The following is an 18,213-nucleotide window of genomic DNA, read 5'->3' on the forward strand; positions in this document are numbered from 1 at the left end:
CAACAGACATTTATTGTCTCAATCCTGGAGGTCAGAAGTCTAACATCAGGTTGTGGGCAAGGTTGGGTCCTTCTGGAGGGCCTGAGGGAGGGTCCCTCCCAGGCTGCTCTCCCGGGTTCGGTGGCTGCCAGCAACCCTTGTGCTTAGCGTGTGGCCACGATCTCTGACTCCATGGTCACACAGCCTTCTTCCCTGTGTCTCTGTGTCTTCTTACAAGGACACCAGTGGCCCAGTGCACGGATTCGTGCACATTAAAAGGAAATTAATTAGAAGAAATATTTTAATATTGCTATTCGCCCTTTCTGTATAATAGAAGTGTCAACCAAATTCATGATTGACAATGACAGAAACACACGCGTGCGATTGGCGCCAGCAAGAGCTTTATGTGTATTGTGCATGCATGAGTCAACTTAGCCTTTTCCTATATAATAAAAGGGTAATATGCAAATTGACCCTAACAGCAGAATGACCAGGAACGACTGGTTGCTATGACATGCACTGACCACCAGGGGGCAGATGCTCATTGCAGGATCTGCTCCCTGGTGGTCAGTGTGCTTCCACAGGGGGAGTGCTGCTCAGCCAGAAGCCGGCTCATGGCTGGCCAGCATAGCAGTGGCGATGGGAACCAGTGGGCCTAAGCCATTAGTTGGATATCCCCCGAGGGCTCCCGGGCTGCCAGAGGGATGTCTGACTGCCAGCTTAGGCCTGATCCCCTGGGAAGCGGGCCTTAGCCAGTAGGTGGACATCCCCCAAGGGGTCCCGGACTGCCAGAGGGTGCAGGCCGCGTTGAGGGACACCCCGAGTGCATGAATTTTTGTGCACTGGGCCTCAGCAACACAGCAGTAAATATCAACATGAAGCACATCATTACTGTAGATCATGCAGGGAGAACAAAGGGTAAAATATTTAACTGCAGCAGTGTTTGACTATATTCTGGGCAGTGAGAAAATGTGAAGTCATTTTCAAGGTCCACTATTTCTTACTTCTTTTCAGTCAGATCACTTTTCTAAGCTTTCTAAATCTTCGTTTTCCAGCTAATGAAAAGAAAATAGGATTCCACTGAGTCTCCTATCTACCTACTCCAGGACTTCTATGAGGATCAAATGAGATGAGGCATGGGAAAATGCTTCACAGACATTTGGTTAAAGTGTAAAATGTTTCCACCTGGCTATAAAGCAAGTAGTGTTCCTGGGCTGAAGAAACTGCAAGGAGGCTAGTTGCTAGAGAGAGGAAGCTGGGTGTTGCTACATGACATCATTACCTGGAGCCCACAGCTGGGCTGGGCTGTGGGACACATTTTGCATCATGGGGTCTCGGCAGCATTGGCTGTGATTTGGTGGGCTGTCGCTCCGGGGTGGTGGCAGTGCCTGTGTCCCACTTGGGGGAAGCTGAGTGTAGCTTTGTGGGCGCCAGATCCATGGGGCCATTTCTCTATGTGCGTCACAGCAGCTCCTGCGTTGAGCGTCTGCCCCCTGGTGGTCAGTGCGCGTCATAGCGATTGGTCGAACAGTCGGGCACTTAGCATATTAGCCTTATATATATATAGATTAGCCGATCCTACTCCAATGTGACCTCATGTTAACCAATTACACCTGCATAGACCCTATTTCCATACAAGCTCATTAGAGGTTCCTGAGGGACATGAATTTGGCGGGAGACCCATTCAACCCAGTACAACCCCTCTTTTTGCTCTGCCTCCTGAGGGGCTGTCAGACAAGCGATGAGGACCTGGTGCCCGTCCCCGGGCTGCCCCTCTCCTTGGAGACCGTGGTGGAACCCGGCACCCAGCAGAGCGACACTTCCCGCACCTTGTCCCTGAATTCGGTCGACACATAATAGTAGATGAAGGGGTCCACGCAGCTGTTGAGGGTGCTGAGTGCCAGGCTGGGCATATAGGCGGCGTACAGGTCCCCCCAGTCCTCTGGGCCCGGGTTCGAGTAGTGCAGCAGCAGCAGCACATTGCTGGGCGTGAAGAAGGCCAGGGCCGAGGCCAGCACCAGCGCAGTCAGCCTGAGCGCGTGGCTGTAGCGCTGGCCTCCAGCGGCCAGGGAACGCAGGGTCGCGCCGTAGCAGAGCAGCATGGCCAGCAGGGGCAGGAGGCAGCCGAACACGGCCAGGCAGATGAAGGTGGGTCGCCAGTAGGAGGCCTGGGTATCTTTGGGCAGTGCGTCGTGGCACAGCACATGATCCGAGCCTGACAGCCTGAAGGTCTGCTGCCGCAGCCCCAGGGGCAGCACCAGGGTGGCCGCCACCAGCCAGGCCAAGGTGCACAGCCCAGCGGCCAGGCGCTGGCCTCGCAGGGCGCGGGCCCGCAGCGGGTGCACCACGGCCAGGTAGCGGTCCAGGCTGATGGCAGCCAGCAGTAGCATGGAACAGTACATGTGGCCGTAGAGTGCGGCTGTGTCCAGGCGGCAGGCGGCCTCGCCGAAGGGCCAGCGCTGGCCCCGAAGATGGTAGACGATGCGGGGCGGCAAGGTCAGGGCCAGCAGCAGGTCGGCAGCCGCCAGGTTCATGAGCAGCACCGTGGACGGCAGCCGGGGCACGCGCGTGGCCAGCACCCACAGGGCCAGGCCGTTGGCAGGCAGCCCCACCACCAGGACCAGCCCGTAGATGGCGGGCACCATCCTTGTGGGCACCCAGCCCAGCAGCAGCGCCCGTGAACTTTCCGGAAGCTCCAGGGTGTTGCTGCTGTTGGCACAGGGCCGGCCGGGGAAGGCGCGAGGTAGGCATCCTGCTGCCCCCTGGGGTGTGGTCCAAGGTCCCAGCTGGCCATCTGGGGGAGGGAACAGGGATGGAGGCGTCACATCCGGCCTCTCAGGGGCTGCGGCCCAGGCCCCAGCTCGCAGGAGCGCCCAGGTCGGTGGGACAGAGTTGGACATGGAAACCCTTTCCCCGTGGGCTCAGGGCTGAGCTGGAGGGTCCCCCGGTCCCGTGTCCTTCCGCCCATCTATGATGCTCCCCCAGTCCCACGGCAGCACATGGAGTCACTCACCATCTCCTCCCTCTATGCTCCAGTCTTCATCGTAGACACTGGGGGTCGGGGTGCCACCCTCAAGGCGGAATCCCAGGGCCAGGGGCCATAGCAGCAGGAGCGCCCACATGCTATCGGGGCCGGGCGCCGGCTGCTCTGGGCTTCAGCCAGCTGGCCTTTGGCTTCCTATCTGCTGGACCCCCACCCCCAGCTTCCTGAGTGGAGGCGGGGGAGCGGACAGGGCCCAGAGAGATAAACCAGCCCCTGCCCCCAGCCAGCCTGTGGGAGGCCCACAGATGACCTAAGTGGCCTGGTGGCTGGGGCCCCTTTGTCTGGCAGAGGTGCCTCACGGGCTACAAGTGCTGGGCCAGTAAGATGGGGAGGAAGTCTCAGGCTGCAGCAGCCGCACCAGCCCCTGTCCAGACCAGGAAGCCTGTGTGGGCCAAGTGGTCACTTCCTGCTGGCCGGTCACAGCTCCTGTTCTCACAGCAGCCCAGTCCTCCAGGTCACGTCCTCCGTCAGGAGCTCTTGGCCCTTCCTGAAACCTCGTCTCTCTGGTGGGCAAGACCGGAGTCCCACCTTTCAGGTCATAGGTCAGAGCAGGTGAATCCCCTGTACCCCACATGCACCCAAGCCCCCGGGTCCTCTATGAGGTCTGCCCTGCCTTCTCGCCTCCTCACCCATTACCCAGCACGACCCCCTGGGCACGCGCCAAGCGAGGTGCCGAGAGGGAAGGCGCCTTGTGAGCTGGGCCTGCTGGGGAGAGCTGAGGAGGCTGAGCCCCGTTGTTGCGTGGCCCTGAGTGTCGAGGGGAGCCTGGCACAGCCACCTCTGGGCGATGTCTGTCCTTAGTTCTCGAAGCGTCTTTTGCTCCTGCCCTGGCCCCACCTCAGCCTGGGCCCCAGGTGTGACTGGGAGGGGTGGTCACACACGTCCACATCTGAGCCCAAGGGAGGCAGCAGGCCAGCCCAGGTCGGGACACCTGAGCCACCGCCCAGGGGCCCTCCCTCCTCTGGCCCCCACGTTCCTATATTCTGATGGGGGCCACTGTGCAGATGAAGAAACTGAGGCTCAGAGGGAGGGAATTCCTCTCTCCTGCACGCAAACCCCCACCTCCACTCCCCTCCAGGGCCTGAGAAGCCTCCAACAGTCCTGCCTGGGGAGCCAGGAACTCGGGGGCCTCGGTTCTGTGTGGTCAGCACTGGGCCATGGGCCTGTGTCTGGAAGCAGGAGGACCCCAAGGGGCAGTGGGGGTGGGAGAGGAGGTCAGATGTGGTGTGCCTTGGCACAGCAACCCTAATCTCATCACACTCAGGGACACAGAGACCAGCAGGAAGTGACTGAGCAGTTTGGACGTGGCCAGAGGCTGAGATGCCAGGTTCCTGCCCCCAGCCCGGGTGAGGGGGGCTGAGGCCTAGCACTCATGCTGGGGCAGCGCCCCAGCCAGGAGCTCTCCCATTCGGAGTGGCTTCCACCAGGAACAAATTCAGCCCATGCCTCTGTCTCTGGACAACGCACAACTGATGATGCCGTCAGCACAGGAAAACCAGGATGGGGACCCCTGCCACCCTCCAGGAAACTTGTGCAGGGGATGCTGGGGACGGGACACCGGGCCAGGGCAGACCGGGAGCCCCCAGGAGGGTGGTCTGACTCAGGAGTTCCGTGTCTTGGGATTTATGGCAGACACGTGCGTGCAGGAAGGTATCTGTACAGGGGCTGTTACCAGGAAGGCAGGGCTGGGGGTGGGGGGAGGGGTTGCCCATTGACAGCCTCCCCCCACCATGGAGTCAACCCTGTGCCAGCAGAACGAAGGGACCCCAAACAGGGAGGTGTCGGCTGCTGTCCTGTCCCAATTGGGTGACAAGTGGCGCAGAGGTGTCTGCTCCCCCGCCTCCACTCAGGAAGCTGGGGGTGGGGGTCCAGCAGAAGGAAGCCCAAGGCCATCTGGCTGAAGCACCGAGCAGCCGGCGCCAGCCCGATAGCATGTGGGCGCTCCTGCTGCTGTGGCCCCGGCACTGGGATTCCGCCTTGAGGGTGGCACCCCGACCCCCAGTGTCCTGAAGGCTGGAGCACAGGGGGAGGAGAGGGTGACTGGGGCAGCTGCCTTTGGGGAGAGGGACTTGAGCCCCTACTCCTTCGTGTGCTTCTTTGTACTATTGGGATTTTCTGTACATGTGTCACTTTCCATAAAAATGTACGTTTTTAAAAAAGCAGAAAGGTAGCTTCAAAAAGGAAGGAAATTCTGACACATGCTACATGGATAAACCTTGAGGACATTATAAGCCAGACACAAAAGGACACACTGTATGACTCCACTTATATGAGGTTCCTCGTCAGATCCAGGTACAGAAAGTAGAATGGTGAGTGCTACGAATCCAAGCTAGTACGAGCCTCCTTCTCCAAGCTGCCTGCTACCTGACATTCTAGAGGGGGAGGCGGGGACCATGAGGGTCCCCACGTGGGTGGAGGGGCCCCTGGGAGGCAGCAACAGCCACTCAGGGAGGTGGGCAACTCCTGGGAGAGGACTGGCCAGGTGGGCAGGGCGGTGCCCACTGAGCTCAGGAACCTGACAGGTGGGGTCTGGTGGTGGGCACTGGGCATGGCTGAGGGGAGGCAGGTACACGGTGCAGCTAGAGGGCACAGCCAGTTCCTTGGCGGCAGTGCAAGAGGTGCCAGCTGAAAGGCCCCCGAGAGGGGTGAGGGCTCCCCTGATCCTTGGAGCGGGCAGCTAGCCAGCTGGGAGGGGTCCTAGCGATGTTCAGGGGACAGTGATGGGGAAGAAGCGAGAGGTGGAAGGGGGTGGCCCCAGAGGTAGAGTATGGAGGGTGGTTTTGTGGGGCTGGGGAAGCAAGACTCACCCCCCCATCCCACCCAGGTCCCATCCGTCTCCCATGAGCCTCGGGACTTGGCATCAGACACACAAGGGCAGAGAAAACTCAGAGCAGACACCAGGTGTTGTAACTGGTTTTTGCAAGCACAACATTAGAAGGGAACACTTCACATTTCTACTAAACATGAAAACTGAACTGGAATGTTCTAGAAAATGCTCTGGTATGAGGACGGAGAACCACCCGCGGGAAACATATCTGGGAGGTCTGGGACCACTGTGCACAGGTGCAGACACTCTGTGGGTCCCGCTGCCTGAATTCACCGGGGCGGGAAAAGCTGCCCTGGGATTCGCTAACAGGAAATAACGGATGGAAGCTCACAGCTTCAGGTCAATATTTAATTGTTCACTTTAATGTGCAAATAAATAGAAAAGGAAACTACATTCAAAACAGCTGCAAAGGAAGTTCAAGCCCCAGAAGAGAAATTCAAAAATGAGAGAGAGCTCCTTAGAAGCATGCAGGGGAGGGGACCAGGGGTTTGGCAAACACCCCAGGCACCCGCTGAGGCACAGAGGGGCTGCCTCACGGGGCTGGTGCAGGAGTTCTGGTAAGTTCCCTTCTTACAAAACAAGGGTTCAGACAAAGTGCCTGGGTTACACTTGAGGAAACAGGGCAGGGAGACCCCAGGAGGGATAAGCAAGCCTTGGCCCAGAGTCAAAGGCTTCACCAACCTCGAGTTCCACAGGCAACTTCTAGAAACACGCCTCCACTTGCGGGAACCGTGGGTTTGGCACAGCTCAGCAGGCGGGCGAGGGCTGCGGGGGCAGAGGCTGCACGGGGTCTGCTTCGGGCCCACCTGTCAGTGGGTCCCGCTCAGTATGATGCTGCCAGAGGCCCGGCCCTGGCTGCTCGTGTGCAGTGAGTTTTAAGGAGCTGGTCCCCAGCCTGAATTGCTTGGCATTCTTGGCCCAGAAAGCCATGGACGCCTCTGCAGAACAGTTGGCCCAGCCACCAGCCGCCGCGCCCCCCCCCCCCGCCCGGTGGCAACTGCAGGAACAGCAGTGTCGGGTGGGTATGAAGAGGCTCTCACTCCCTAGAAGCCTTGGGACGTGGTTGTTGGAGAAGTTACCGCCACTGAGCACGTATAAAGGAATAAATAGGTGTGTGCACCTGTCTTTCTAGAACGTCCATTTGGTACACAATCCACCCTGGAGCCCGCCCCACATGGGCCACTCGCTGGGGGTCGAGCCCTGCCCCTCACAGACCCAGAGTCCGGCTGCTGGATCAATGCAGGGTTTGGCATGTCTCTTTCCCAGTGGGGTCTTCTGGGCCATTCCGATGCCCTGCCCACACCACACTAACAGTTTAGCTGAAAGGGCTCTTCCTGCTTATAAAATAACGAGGATCCGAGCACTGGCGTGGCCAAGCTGATGCCCACACTGTCAGATCTGGGCACTGCCCAACTCCTTTTATGCTGGGAGCTCTCGAATGCCGGCCCCTCCCAAACATGTGCCCTCACATGGCTTGTCACTGACTTTCCCAGGTGCCCTGTGCACAAAACGACCAGCGCAGCCCCGCCCAGAGATTTGGCACATGTGATGGAAGTGCCTGGCAGGTGTGTGAACACAATTGCTTGCTCCTCAGGCAGTGGGTGGATCCTCCCCTCTCTGCTGGGGACTGAGTCCCAAGTTCAAGTGCAGGGGGTTCAGGTTTGGCACAGGACTGGCCTAAAGGAGGCTGGGGAGCTGAGAGTGACGGCAGCGTGGGGCCGCAAGCCGACACAACCCCTTCTCTGGAGCGGCAGCCTGTAGCAGCAAGGCTGGGGGATGCTCTCCTTCCCTCGGGTGGTTCATGAAAATGCTCTTGACGGACACCTGGGCCCGAGGAAGCAACCACACCGAACTGTGTGTTGTGACGGCTGCTCAGGCGCATCAGGGGGAGGCAGGGCGGCGGCTGTACTGCACGCGGTAGCGGGTCACAGGCAGGCCATGCACATGGGCCGTCTCGCAGAGTGTCTTGCAGGGCACCATGTCCTCATCCTCTTCGCCCATCAGCCAGTCCTGCACCAGGCCCGCTGCCTCCACAGTCACGTTGTCCTCCAGCCAGCGGCCGTGCCATTCCTCAAAGTGCTGGTGGTGCCGCAGCAGGACCAGGGGCTGTACCTGTAGGGGTGGGTGGGGTGGAGTGAATAGACCGGGCGCCCCGGCTGGCTGTGGGCTGGACCCAGGTCCCAGGGCAGTGGGAGGCGTACCTGTTTGGCTCGGCACAGGGTCCCCCGGCGGTACATGTAGTCCTCGGAGTTGACAATGAACATCATCTTGTGGGAGCTGAGCTTGAAGCGGCAGTCCACGTTGCAGGCGCTCTCCACCCCCACCAAGCGCTTCCAGGAGCTCTTGGCCTCGCCACGCAGGGCCCGCACCTGCTCGCACTGCCACCTGCGGAATTTCTTGAGGTTCCTGAGGGTCACAGGAGGATTTGCAGATCAGGAAATCCGTGGCTGGATTTCCCAAGGGTAAGGGAGATGCAAATAGAAGCAAAAAACCACAACCCAAACCCTTCAATCCAGAGAAAACCAACCCGTTCCACAGGGTGCTAGCAGCCCCGGGAGGGGCTGCCTGGCCAGCCCTGCTGGCTCCTCTCGCTTGCTTCCTATGTACCTCCAACAGGGAGCCCCTCACCCAGGACCCCCTTCCCTACCTCCACCCTCCCAGACGTGGTCCCATCTCCCTCCTATCAGTGGGCCTGGGACCCCACCTCCAGGATGGCCCCCACTTGGCAATGGGTCCCCACAAATCTAAACACCAACCAACAGTCCCCACTGATCTTAAAGACCACTGTCTCAACTTGGCCTGAGAGGAGATCTGGCCCTGCCTGACTCAGGTCCAGGGTCTAATGATGCTGGCACTCCCGTCCCTGGCCTGATGGCTGCCATTTCCGGGAGCTTCTCCCTCCAGGGACTCACCTCCTCCTCCCATCCCCTCTGCTCCCTTAGGGCAGCTCCCTCATCCCGGGATGACTGCATGACTACTCTGCTCACCCCAGACCTCAGGAGGGCACAGCCACACCTTGTACACATCAGGTGCCCAATTAGTGTTCCCAGACGAAGGAAACTGTCTTTAGCCTCAATTAAAGACACAAGGCCTCCTTGCGGCTCCTCTCACCTCTGCAGGAACACGGGCTTCAGGAGGAAGCCCTCGGTGGGGGAGCTGGACGCACCCTCGGTCCCCACGTACTGCTCCATGTACCGAGCCAGGTGCTGGGGGAACAGGAGGAGACATGGCCGTGACTTCCTGTGTAAGGGCTCCTCAGCCAGGACCCTGAGCTCAGGGCTCCTGGGGATGTGTTAGGGGGATGGTGGCAGTTGAAGACCCTGATGTGTGACGGAAACCAGACTGCAGCTGGGGTGGGACGTGCATACCAGCTACAACGAGACACTTGACGGCATTTTGTGCTTAAGTGGAGAAGTCCCTGCTGTGTAACAACCTATTCATCAAGTTCACACAGGGAACGGGGACCCCCTTATGGAGGAATCAAGGTCCAGAATGGATATCGGGACACGAGCAGCAGTAGAAAGAGGGAAAGACCAGGTCACAGGTGGGAGTGAACAGGAGGTGGGGCTGGGAGGGGCCACCCAGGTCCAGTAGGGCATGGTGGTGTCCAGTGACCATCTGCTCACCGCCCTGTTAAAGCCAGAGGCTCCTCCAGACATGAGCTTAATAAAACTGCATTTGCTGGAAACTTCTGGAAGGTGCGAGGTATGCAGGCCTCCACCCTCACTCGTCTTGGAGCTTCCTGTGTGGGGGAGTCCTGAGGTAGGCAGGGAGGATGCCGGGAGGGGAGCCCCTGCGGCCGTGGTGAGCGCCCCCAGCTCTGGGAAGGAGGCTTGGGCTTACCGGCCCTGGAGTGAGGGCGCCGAGGTCACTGCACCTTCCCATTTCTCCAGACACAAAGCTCCAGAGCTCCTGGTCCACAGATCCTGGCTGATTGACTCAAGGTCAAAAAGGCAGCAACACCTTTTTGAAATATGATTCCTTTCGACGTCCTTACTTATTTGTACAGCTTGACTCCAGAAAAGGTCTGACACAGCTACGTGTCAGGGGACCAATCGCTGTGGTTTGTCTGAGAACAAGCAATTCCTGGAATGTGGAATCTTTGGTGATAAAACCAGGAATGTCCCAGGTAAACTGGGACAAGCTGTTCACTATTGTGGGTTGAATTGTGTCCCCAAAAAAGACATGCCTAAGCCCTAGCCCCTGGCACCTGTTAATGTGATCTCATCTGGAAACAGAGTCATCAAGGTAAGGTGAGGTCACACTGGAGTAAGGTGGGCCCTAACCCAATGCCTGGGGTCCTTGTAAGAGCAGAAAACAAACATAGGGGAAGTGTCTTGTCTGGTGGAATGTGTGAGTCAGAGCGTGGCCAGGCGGATGTTCTCCTGGTGATTAAGGCTAGCGACCCGGAGCCCTGAGCTTTATGCACAGTGCGGAGGTCACACGGCTCGGGTGACCATGCCAGCCGCAGGCTCAATTGGGATGGTTTGGTGTCTACAGCACGTGGAAGGAATCAGGACCCAGGGTCCTGCCCTGGGACACACCCCGGACTCCTGAGGGGCTGTCTGCAACTTTGGCCCTCCCTCGGGCTCCCTCGGAGAGCATGGGGCCCGTGCTGGTGCATGTGGCTCCTGGGGTGGGAACTGCACGATGCTGACCGTGGCTTCCCCGGCCCCGGAGTGTGCACAAGGCAGAGCACAGGGCCGTCGTCCTCACCTGGACCTCCACAGGGTCCTCCGACTGCGCTTCCTCGGTGTCCAGGAGCTCAATGGTCATAATCACCTGCCCTTTGCGCTGAAGGAACATCACCTGGGGAAGGCGGGGGACAAAGCCTGAAGCCATAGAACAGTCCAAGCTGACGCAGGATGAGGTCAAAAGCTCATCAATTAACCACCTTTGCCAGCCTCTGGGCCTAGACCTTCCTCCAGGGATCATGTGCTGGGTACCCACCTCATGGGCCCTGTGGTGCCCTCTGAGGCCAGGACCAGCATCCAGAGGCCCAGTCAAGGAAGTACATGTAATCAGACTGGCTGAGAAAGTCATGGTTCAGTCCAATCCTGCCCCCCAGGCCAGAACACAATGGCCGGCCCCTCCTGTTTTGGGCATTCCCCTTGCACCCCTAGCCTCACATGGGACTGAGCATGGCTAATCTCTCACCTTGAAGCAGTTCTCATCAGCCATGCATCGCTCAGCTTTCCACTGGTAGCTAGTCTCCCTAGCGGCGCGGACGCAGCGGGAGGACAGGTTCCCACCGGCGGCGCCCCGCTTCTTCTCGTTCAGGTAGAGCTCCACCACCTTCAGGCAGATGTCGTCACTCACGAGGTGGTGCAGCTGGTGGGGAGGAAAGCTGGTGGGTACCTGGAGCGTGTGCCCCTCAGGAGGGGGAGCAGTTTCTAGCACACCGCCTGCCGCAGTCCCCACCTCACGCAAAGACGACGCGGTCAAGTCCATGAAATGGGGGTGAAGGCCAGGACCAGACGGGCCATGCAGAGCGAGTACCTTGGCACAGGGTGCAGAGCAGACCAGAGCAGAAAAACTAGCCCAGATCAGACTAGAACAGACAAGAGCAGACCAGTCCAGAGCCAAGCAGACCAGTTCAAACTAGACCAGACCAGCAAACCCTGCTTGGGTTTGAGAAACATATGGAATAAATGCAATCGAAAATGTTCCAAAATGAGGATCGTAGTTATCTGAGACTGGTGGGATGGAGGGAGGTTATTTTCCCTAAATTTTCAGCAATAAACACAATGAATTCCTTCAATTCCTACCAACATTTAAAACCATAAGATTTAGGAAGAAATGAATAACGGAGACAGCCGAGGCACAGGGTCAGATGGAGCTGTGTGAGTCGGCCCTGCCACCACGAGCTGTAGCAGGGCCTTGGGGTCTGCCCGAGTGTCGCAGATCTCATATGGTGCCTGGCACACGGCAAGTTCCCCCAAAAGTGGCTGCTGTTACTGAAAACAAGAAATGCTAATAATAAAGAAAGAAAGGCAAAGGGTGTGGCTATGTTCCCTGTAAGGTAAGTTACAGGTGTCAGCATGGGAGAGGCCTGTGAGCATATCTGGCCCAGGGCATTTCCGGTGGGGTTTGATGAAGCCACAGCTCTGGGGGTGAAGTGCTTGCCCCATGGTGCCCCCGAGCCACTGTCTCCTGGAGCTGTGTGCAAGGTCCCATGCGTGCTTCCCCATCCCTGGACATCCAAATGGCCACAGAGGGAGGAAAGGTGCCAACCTCAGGAGCCACCAGGGAAATGCAATGTAAAACACGATGAGATCCTGCTGCCCCTCAGCCAGGAGAGGTGAGAGACCGCCAATCCCAGCTCTGGGCAGGACAGAGTACCCACTGGAAAACCAAAAGCTTCCACTGCAGCTGGCGGGCTTGCCTCCACCCCACCCAGGGAGTGGAGGAAACTCGCAGATGTCCACCAGGAGACAAGCAGTGTTGCTCCAAGGGCCCAAAGGGGAGTTTGTTCCCTGGGGCAGGCCAGGATGAAGGAGCCACAATTGTAAAAAGGAATGTGGCAGAATCACACTGCCTGATGCCAGATGGGTGGTACACTTCCATTTAAACCAGTGGTTCTCAACCTTTCTAATGCCGCGACCCTTTAATACAGTTCCTCATGTTGTGGTGACCCCCAACCATAAAATTATTTTTGTTGCTACTTCCTAACTATAATTTTGCTACTGTTTTGAGTCATAATATATAACTGTAATTTTGCTACTGTTAATGAATTGTAATATAAATATCTGTGTTTTCCAATGGTCTTAGGCGACCCTGCTAGCGGTTCTCAACCTGTGGGGCAACCCACAGGTTAAGAACTGCTGCTGTAGAGCCTAAGACCATTGGAAAACACAGATATTTACATTACGATTCATTAACAATAGCAAAATTACAGTTATATATTACGACTCAAAACAGTAGCAAAATTATAGTTATGAAGTAGCAACAAAAATAATTTTATGGTTGGGGGTCACCACAACATGAGGAACTGTATTAAAGGGTCGCGGCATTAGAAAGGTTGAGAACCACTGATTTAAACACAGCTCAAGACAGGAACTCTATCTCAGCATCAGAAATCAGGGCAGTGGGTGCCCATGGTGAGGAGTAGCTGGGAGGGGTAGTGGGTGAGGGCAGCCACATGTGAAGACTCGCTGAGCCACCCACTTAGGATTTGGGCACTTTTCTGTGTGTCTACTTCAATGAGAAGTTTTCCTAACCTAGAAGGAAATAGCTTTTCTAGAATGTTCCCAATGAGTGTATCTGGGTGGGAGATTTTACTGGCTTCTCTTCCACTTTAAGTGATCAGCCTTAGTTGGTAATCAGGAAACAAAAGTCAAGCTGAAGAACAGCACCAGCAGGACACATGTCCCAGGACCACACCGACCTGTCTGGGGCTTTGTTGTTTATATTTTATGACTCATTTCCTCTCCTTGACATTTCTATTGCCAGTGTTTTGCTACTATAAATGATACTGAGTGCTGAGGAACGTCACTGATATCCGCCCCACACCCCTACAAGTGGGCCACAATTCTTTACACACTGCCAAGTTACCCTCACAAAACGTTTGTTAGCAGGGACTCAAATTCATGTTCACAGCAGCATTATCCACAATTGCCAAAAGGTGGCAGCAACGCAGGTGCCCATCCATGGATGAATGAATGAACACTATGTGGTCCAGTCTACAATGGAATATTACCCAGCCATAAAGAGGAATGAAGCACTGGCATGATACAATGTGGATGAATCTTGAAAGCATCATGCCAAGTAAGAGAAGTCAGACCACATACTGTATGATTCCATGTGTATGAAATGTCAGAATGGGTAAACACAGAGACAGAAAGCAGATTGGTGGTAGTCAGGAGCTGGCGAAGGGGAATGGAGAGTGACTGCTAATGGGGACAGGGTCTCTTTTTGGGGTGACAGGAATGTTCTGGAACTAGACAGAGGTGAAGATTGTAGAACACTGTCAATGTACTAAATGCTATTGAATTATTCACTTTAAAATGGCTAACGTGCCCTGCTGGTGTGGCTCAGTGGTTGAGCATCGACCCATGAACTGAGAGGTCACTGGCTCAATTTCCAATCACAACAAATGCCCAGGTTTTGGGCTTGACCCCCAGTGGGGGACGTGCAGGAGGCAGCCAAACAATGATTCTCACTGATGTTTCTATCTCTCTATCCCTATCCCGTCTTCTCTCTCTAAATTCAATTAAAAAAAACCCTATATAATAAAAGCCTAAAATGCTAAGTGTCCAGTCCTCCATTCAACCAATCAAAGTGTAATCCTATCTAATAAAGAGGGAATATGCTAATTGACTGCCACACCCTCAAAGATGGCGGCACCCACAGCCACAAGATGGCGGCGCCCAGTTTCCTCAGCTCTGCGTGCCTGCCTCTGGAGTCCCCCAGTCCCCTCAGCACCCCAGGGCCGGCTCAAGGCACAGGCAAGCCTCGGATGGTGGCTGCCCAGCTGATGCCCGAGGTGCAGGTAAGCCTTGGATGGCAGCTGTCCAGCCTCCCAGGGCTGGCCCAAGGCGCAGGCAAGCCGCCGATGGCGGCTGCCTGAGGCTCAGGTAACCAAGGCCGGCAGAGGCTTGTGCTGCCGGCAGTGGCAGCAGCAAAGGTGTGATGGGGGCATCGCCTTCCCTTGATCGCCAGGTCGCCTCCCGCCCCTGAGGTTTCCCGGACTGAGAGAGGGGGCAGACCGGGCTGAGGGACCCCCCTTCCAGTGCATGAATTTTCATGCACTGGACCTCTAGTATGCTAATGATATGCTAAGGCCACTCAATTACTTGCTATGATGTGTACTGACCACTAGGGGGCAGACAGTCAACGGGTTGACCAGTCTCTATGACGTGCACTGACCACCAGGGGGTAGATGCTCTGACCGGTAGGTTAGCTTGCTGCTAAGTGAGACAGGAACATGCCCTGGAGCTCTCCCACTGTCCCTCCCTGGCTGGCCAACCTCCCGCATCCCTCCCCGGCCCTGATAGTGCACTGGTGGGGTCCCTTGGCCTGGCATGGGCCCTCTTGCAATCCAGGACCCCTCGAGGGATGTCAGAGAGCTGGTTTTGTCCAATCTCGCAGGCTAGGCCATGGGACCCCACTGGTGCACGAATTTGTGCACCAGTCCTCTAGTAAATAAAATAAAATGGTTATTAACATTACGTTATGTGAATTCTACCTTGGTTAAAAAAAAAGGAAAGATGCTGGCATGGAACAACCACACAGCATGAGAGTGATAGACGGGCAGGTTTTCAAAGCTGGGGACTGGCAAGGAGTCTTGAGGAGGTGTTGTCACTCTGCTCGCTGCCCATCCTGCACCCCCTCACCTGGCGCGCGATGCTCTGCACCAGCTTGTCCATGGTGAAGCCGACGTAGGCGTGGATGGTGAACATCTCGCGCAGCGTGTCCTCATACTGCGTGGGGTCGATGCTACCGTCCAGCAGGCTACGCACCATATCCAGGAAGGCCGGGTAGTACTCTTCCAGCTCCACCTCACCTAAGGGTAGGCGGAGACAGGTCACACAGGGCTGTAACCACAAGGTGAATCCAGAATCTCCATAGAATCAAGCAGCCCACGTTCCCGCCTCCCACCATGGGCTTCTTAACGTTGGCCCAACTCCAGGACGGAAGCTTGACTGGCAGTGGTTCCAAGGGGCCCAGCTTGGGAGGCAGGCAAGAAGCGCTGTGGCTGTGGCCTGGCGATGCCGGTTTCCTGCTCCTACCACGGCACCACAGCCAGAAGCGGTGCTACTGCTTGGGGAGGCTAGGAAGGGTGTTCGAGACTCTATTATTTTTGTGATTTCTCATTTGAGATACTGTGATTATTTCAAAATGAAAAGCCAGAGAAAAACACAAGGGGACATTTCCAATCATAAGCTGTGAACTCAAACCCTTGGGGCCACTGCCCGTCTGTCTCCCAGCGCCTGCATGTCATCCGTGGGCTCTGACAGGGGCTGGGGGACTCACTGGGCTGCTTCAGCCGCAGCTCCATGGCGGGGTCATTGCCCTTTTCCCGCCGGCCCTCGCAGAGCAGCTTCTCCCTCTCCTTCTCCGTCCGATACTCCAGGAGCTGCTTCTGAGCCTGGCGGTAGATCTTCAGGAGCCGGGAGCACAGGGTCTGGTGGAGACGCAGGAAGAAGTACCAGTTGTTGTTGGCGAAGAAGAGGCTGTAGACGTCATCCATGGGCTTGTGTGGTGGTGGTGGTAATGGCGGTGGCGGTGGTGGTGGTGGCGGTGGCTGTTGCTCAGGGGTGGAGCCCTCGCCGGTGGGCCCCTTCTCCACTGGGGGGCTGCTCTGTGGCCCAGGCGCTGGCTTCTTCCGGTCACCAGGTTCCACACTCTGCCCCTGGGGGCTCCCCCGGCCCTCGTCAGCAGAGTCCTCAGATGCCCCTAGGTCCAGGTGCTGGGAGAAGAAGAGGCTGGGCACAAACTGGTGCACCAGCTGGTGGATGGTGCCCTGGTCCTCCTTCTGGATGGCTGGCTGCCGCTTCACGTAGTAGCTGATGAGTGCGGCCGCATCCTCCAGGATCTGCCTGTCCTCGTACACGAAGATAAGGTGTGGCTCACTGGAGGGGGCGCTGCGGCCCTCTGAGTGCTGCTCCTGGTGCTGGGAACAGGGTGAATGTCAGGCAGGAGAGACCCGCTAGGAGAACCCAAGATTTGCACCTCAGCTTTAACAGTGTCACATTGCTCAGCACCAGGACCAGAACAGGGCCAACCTCCCTCCCACCACCAATGCCTACAGCAGTGCCTAGGGGCCAGGGAACCTGAGGGGAGCCGTGAGGGCAATGCTACCAACCCCGCCTACCCGCTGGGAAACAGGCAGAGACCCAGCGCAGAGGAGGGTCTCACCTCATCATAGACACTCTCAATCTCGTTGAGCAAGCTCTTGGAGCGAAGGGCCTTGGTGTCGTTCTGCTTGAAGTTCACGGCCTGGTGGTCCAGGGACTTGAGGTATGCCTTCTCATATTGCTCCCGCCAAATCTTGTTGAAGCCCTGCTGGGCCTCCCGCCACTCCTCCTCCTTGGCCTTCAGCCTGTGGGGGCCAGAGGGGCTCAGCACAAGGACAGCATGGGAACAGCCTGTGACACCCGCCTGAGTCATCCCTGCACTAGGACCAGCCTGTCTTCCATCCACAGACTAGCCATGCACTGCACACGTGGGCAACCAGCTCCAGGCTTGTCTGTACTGAGTAAAGGAGGGAAGGAGGGAGCCATGGTCCTGGAGGACCAATGTGGACAGTTTTATGGTTTCTCAAACATCGCTGCCACGGAACCAACCTCCTCCCTGCCACTGATCATATTTCATGTAGCTGTTGGCTCAACTGTGAACCCCATGAGGGAAGGGACTGTGTGGGTCTCGCTCAGCTCTGCAACCCCAGGGCCAAGCATAGCACCCAACTGAGGGCAGCACTTAACACCTGTTCACTATCATGGACAAGTTCCTAAGACACAATACTAAATACAAGGCAAGCGTGAGACAGGTCCCACTCTTCATGTTTCGACCTAATTATGTGTGTGGTGGCCAAAGGACTAGGACAAGTGTTAACCGTGCTTTCCTCTCGGGAGGGGAACTGGAAGACGAAGGAAGACTGAGACACCCAGGAAGGCAGCCTGAGGCCCCTGGGCCCCCCCACCTCCCTCCCCACCTTGCGATGACATCTGTGACCAACACTAACGAGCGCCCAGGGGCCAGAGCTGAGGGAACCTTTTGAGAACGACCGGGACAGCGGTGACAGGGTTTTTCTTGAGGCTCTCGATGATCTCAGGAGCTTTGTCCCCGTAGATGCGATGGATGGCGCGACGCTGGATCACCTCCGACGTGCCCCCCAGACAGTCGTCCAGCCGGAACTTATCCTGGTCTTCCGGGGCCATCCGGGACAGTTTTTTCTGCACGCTTTCTAACACTCGAATGGTGGCCAGGTTGGTCTCCAGGACGACGTCTAACTATGGAGAGGAAGGCGGGCAGGGGTCAGTGGGGCCCTGGGGAAGAGCCTGGGCTGGCAGAAGGGATGGTTGGATGGAGCTAACAAACTGCACGTCTGAGGGGTGTGACAGGCATTAGAAGGTGCGGCCCTGAGGAATTGAGGCCGATTACTGGGCTGGGATCGTCAGGGGAGGCACCAATGCAGGACCTGGTGCTGAGGGACGAGAGCCATGGGCCATTCACTGCTGGCTGACCCCCTGCACAGGCACAGAGAGCAAGCTTTGCTTGGCAAAAAAAGGGAACAGACCCGTGGTGCACTCAGCCTCTGGAAGACTCTCAGGGCATGTGCAGGGGGAGCCAATCCCCAAAGGAGACATACCATGTGATTCCATTTGTGCCACAGTGAGAGATGAAGGGACAGGTCAGTGTT

General features: G+C 57.0%; 2 protein-coding genes across 2 annotated transcripts in view; both read right to left on the reverse strand.

Moving 5' to 3' along the window:
• Positions 1-1,709: 1,709 nt before the first annotated feature.
• Positions 1,710-3,116, reverse strand: F2RL3 (F2R like thrombin or trypsin receptor 3). The gene is made up of 2 exons (XM_008157861.3): positions 2,993-3,116; positions 1,710-2,773 (listed from the first exon to the last, which is right to left on the reverse strand). Exons 1-2 carry the CDS (start codon positions 3,099-3,101, stop codon positions 1,710-1,712), a joined length of 1,173 nt encoding a protein of 390 aa, XP_008156083.2. The 5' UTR covers positions 3,102-3,116.
• A 3,712-nt stretch (positions 3,117-6,828) lies between these two features.
• SIN3B (SIN3 transcription regulator family member B) overlaps positions 6,829-18,213 on the reverse strand; it is a 41,801-nt gene continuing 30,416 nt past the window's right edge. Inside the window, exons 11-19 of the mRNA XM_008157808.3 lie at positions 17,565-17,803; positions 16,710-16,893; positions 15,825-16,464; positions 15,185-15,354; positions 11,007-11,180; positions 10,566-10,658; positions 8,961-9,055; positions 8,051-8,255; positions 6,829-7,961 (exon numbers count right to left, since the gene is read on the reverse strand). Coding sequence (XP_008156030.1) covers positions 7,731-7,961; positions 8,051-8,255; positions 8,961-9,055; positions 10,566-10,658; positions 11,007-11,180; positions 15,185-15,354; positions 15,825-16,464; positions 16,710-16,893; positions 17,565-17,803 — 2,031 coding nt within the window. The 3' untranslated portion in view covers positions 6,829-7,730. The remainder of the gene's footprint in view (positions 7,962-8,050; positions 8,256-8,960; positions 9,056-10,565; positions 10,659-11,006; positions 11,181-15,184; positions 15,355-15,824; positions 16,465-16,709; positions 16,894-17,564; positions 17,804-18,213) is intronic.

This window comes from Eptesicus fuscus, chromosome 6 (assembly GCF_027574615.1).
Source record: "Eptesicus fuscus isolate TK198812 chromosome 6, DD_ASM_mEF_20220401, whole genome shotgun sequence".
Lineage (NCBI taxonomy): Eukaryota > Metazoa > Chordata > Mammalia > Chiroptera > Vespertilionidae > Eptesicus > Eptesicus fuscus.

What these genes read in the sequence shown, in the direction of transcription:
- F2RL3 (XM_008157861.3), bottom strand. Translation starts at nt 3,101, where the DNA reads ATGTGGGCGCTCCTGCTGCTATGGCCCCTGGCCCTGGGATTCCGCCTT. An exon ending in GAGCATAGAGGGAGGAGATG is followed by an intron (nt 2,774 to 2,992) that starts GTGAGTGACTCC and finishes TCCCTCCCCCAG; the next exon opens with ATGGCCAGCTGGGACCTTGG.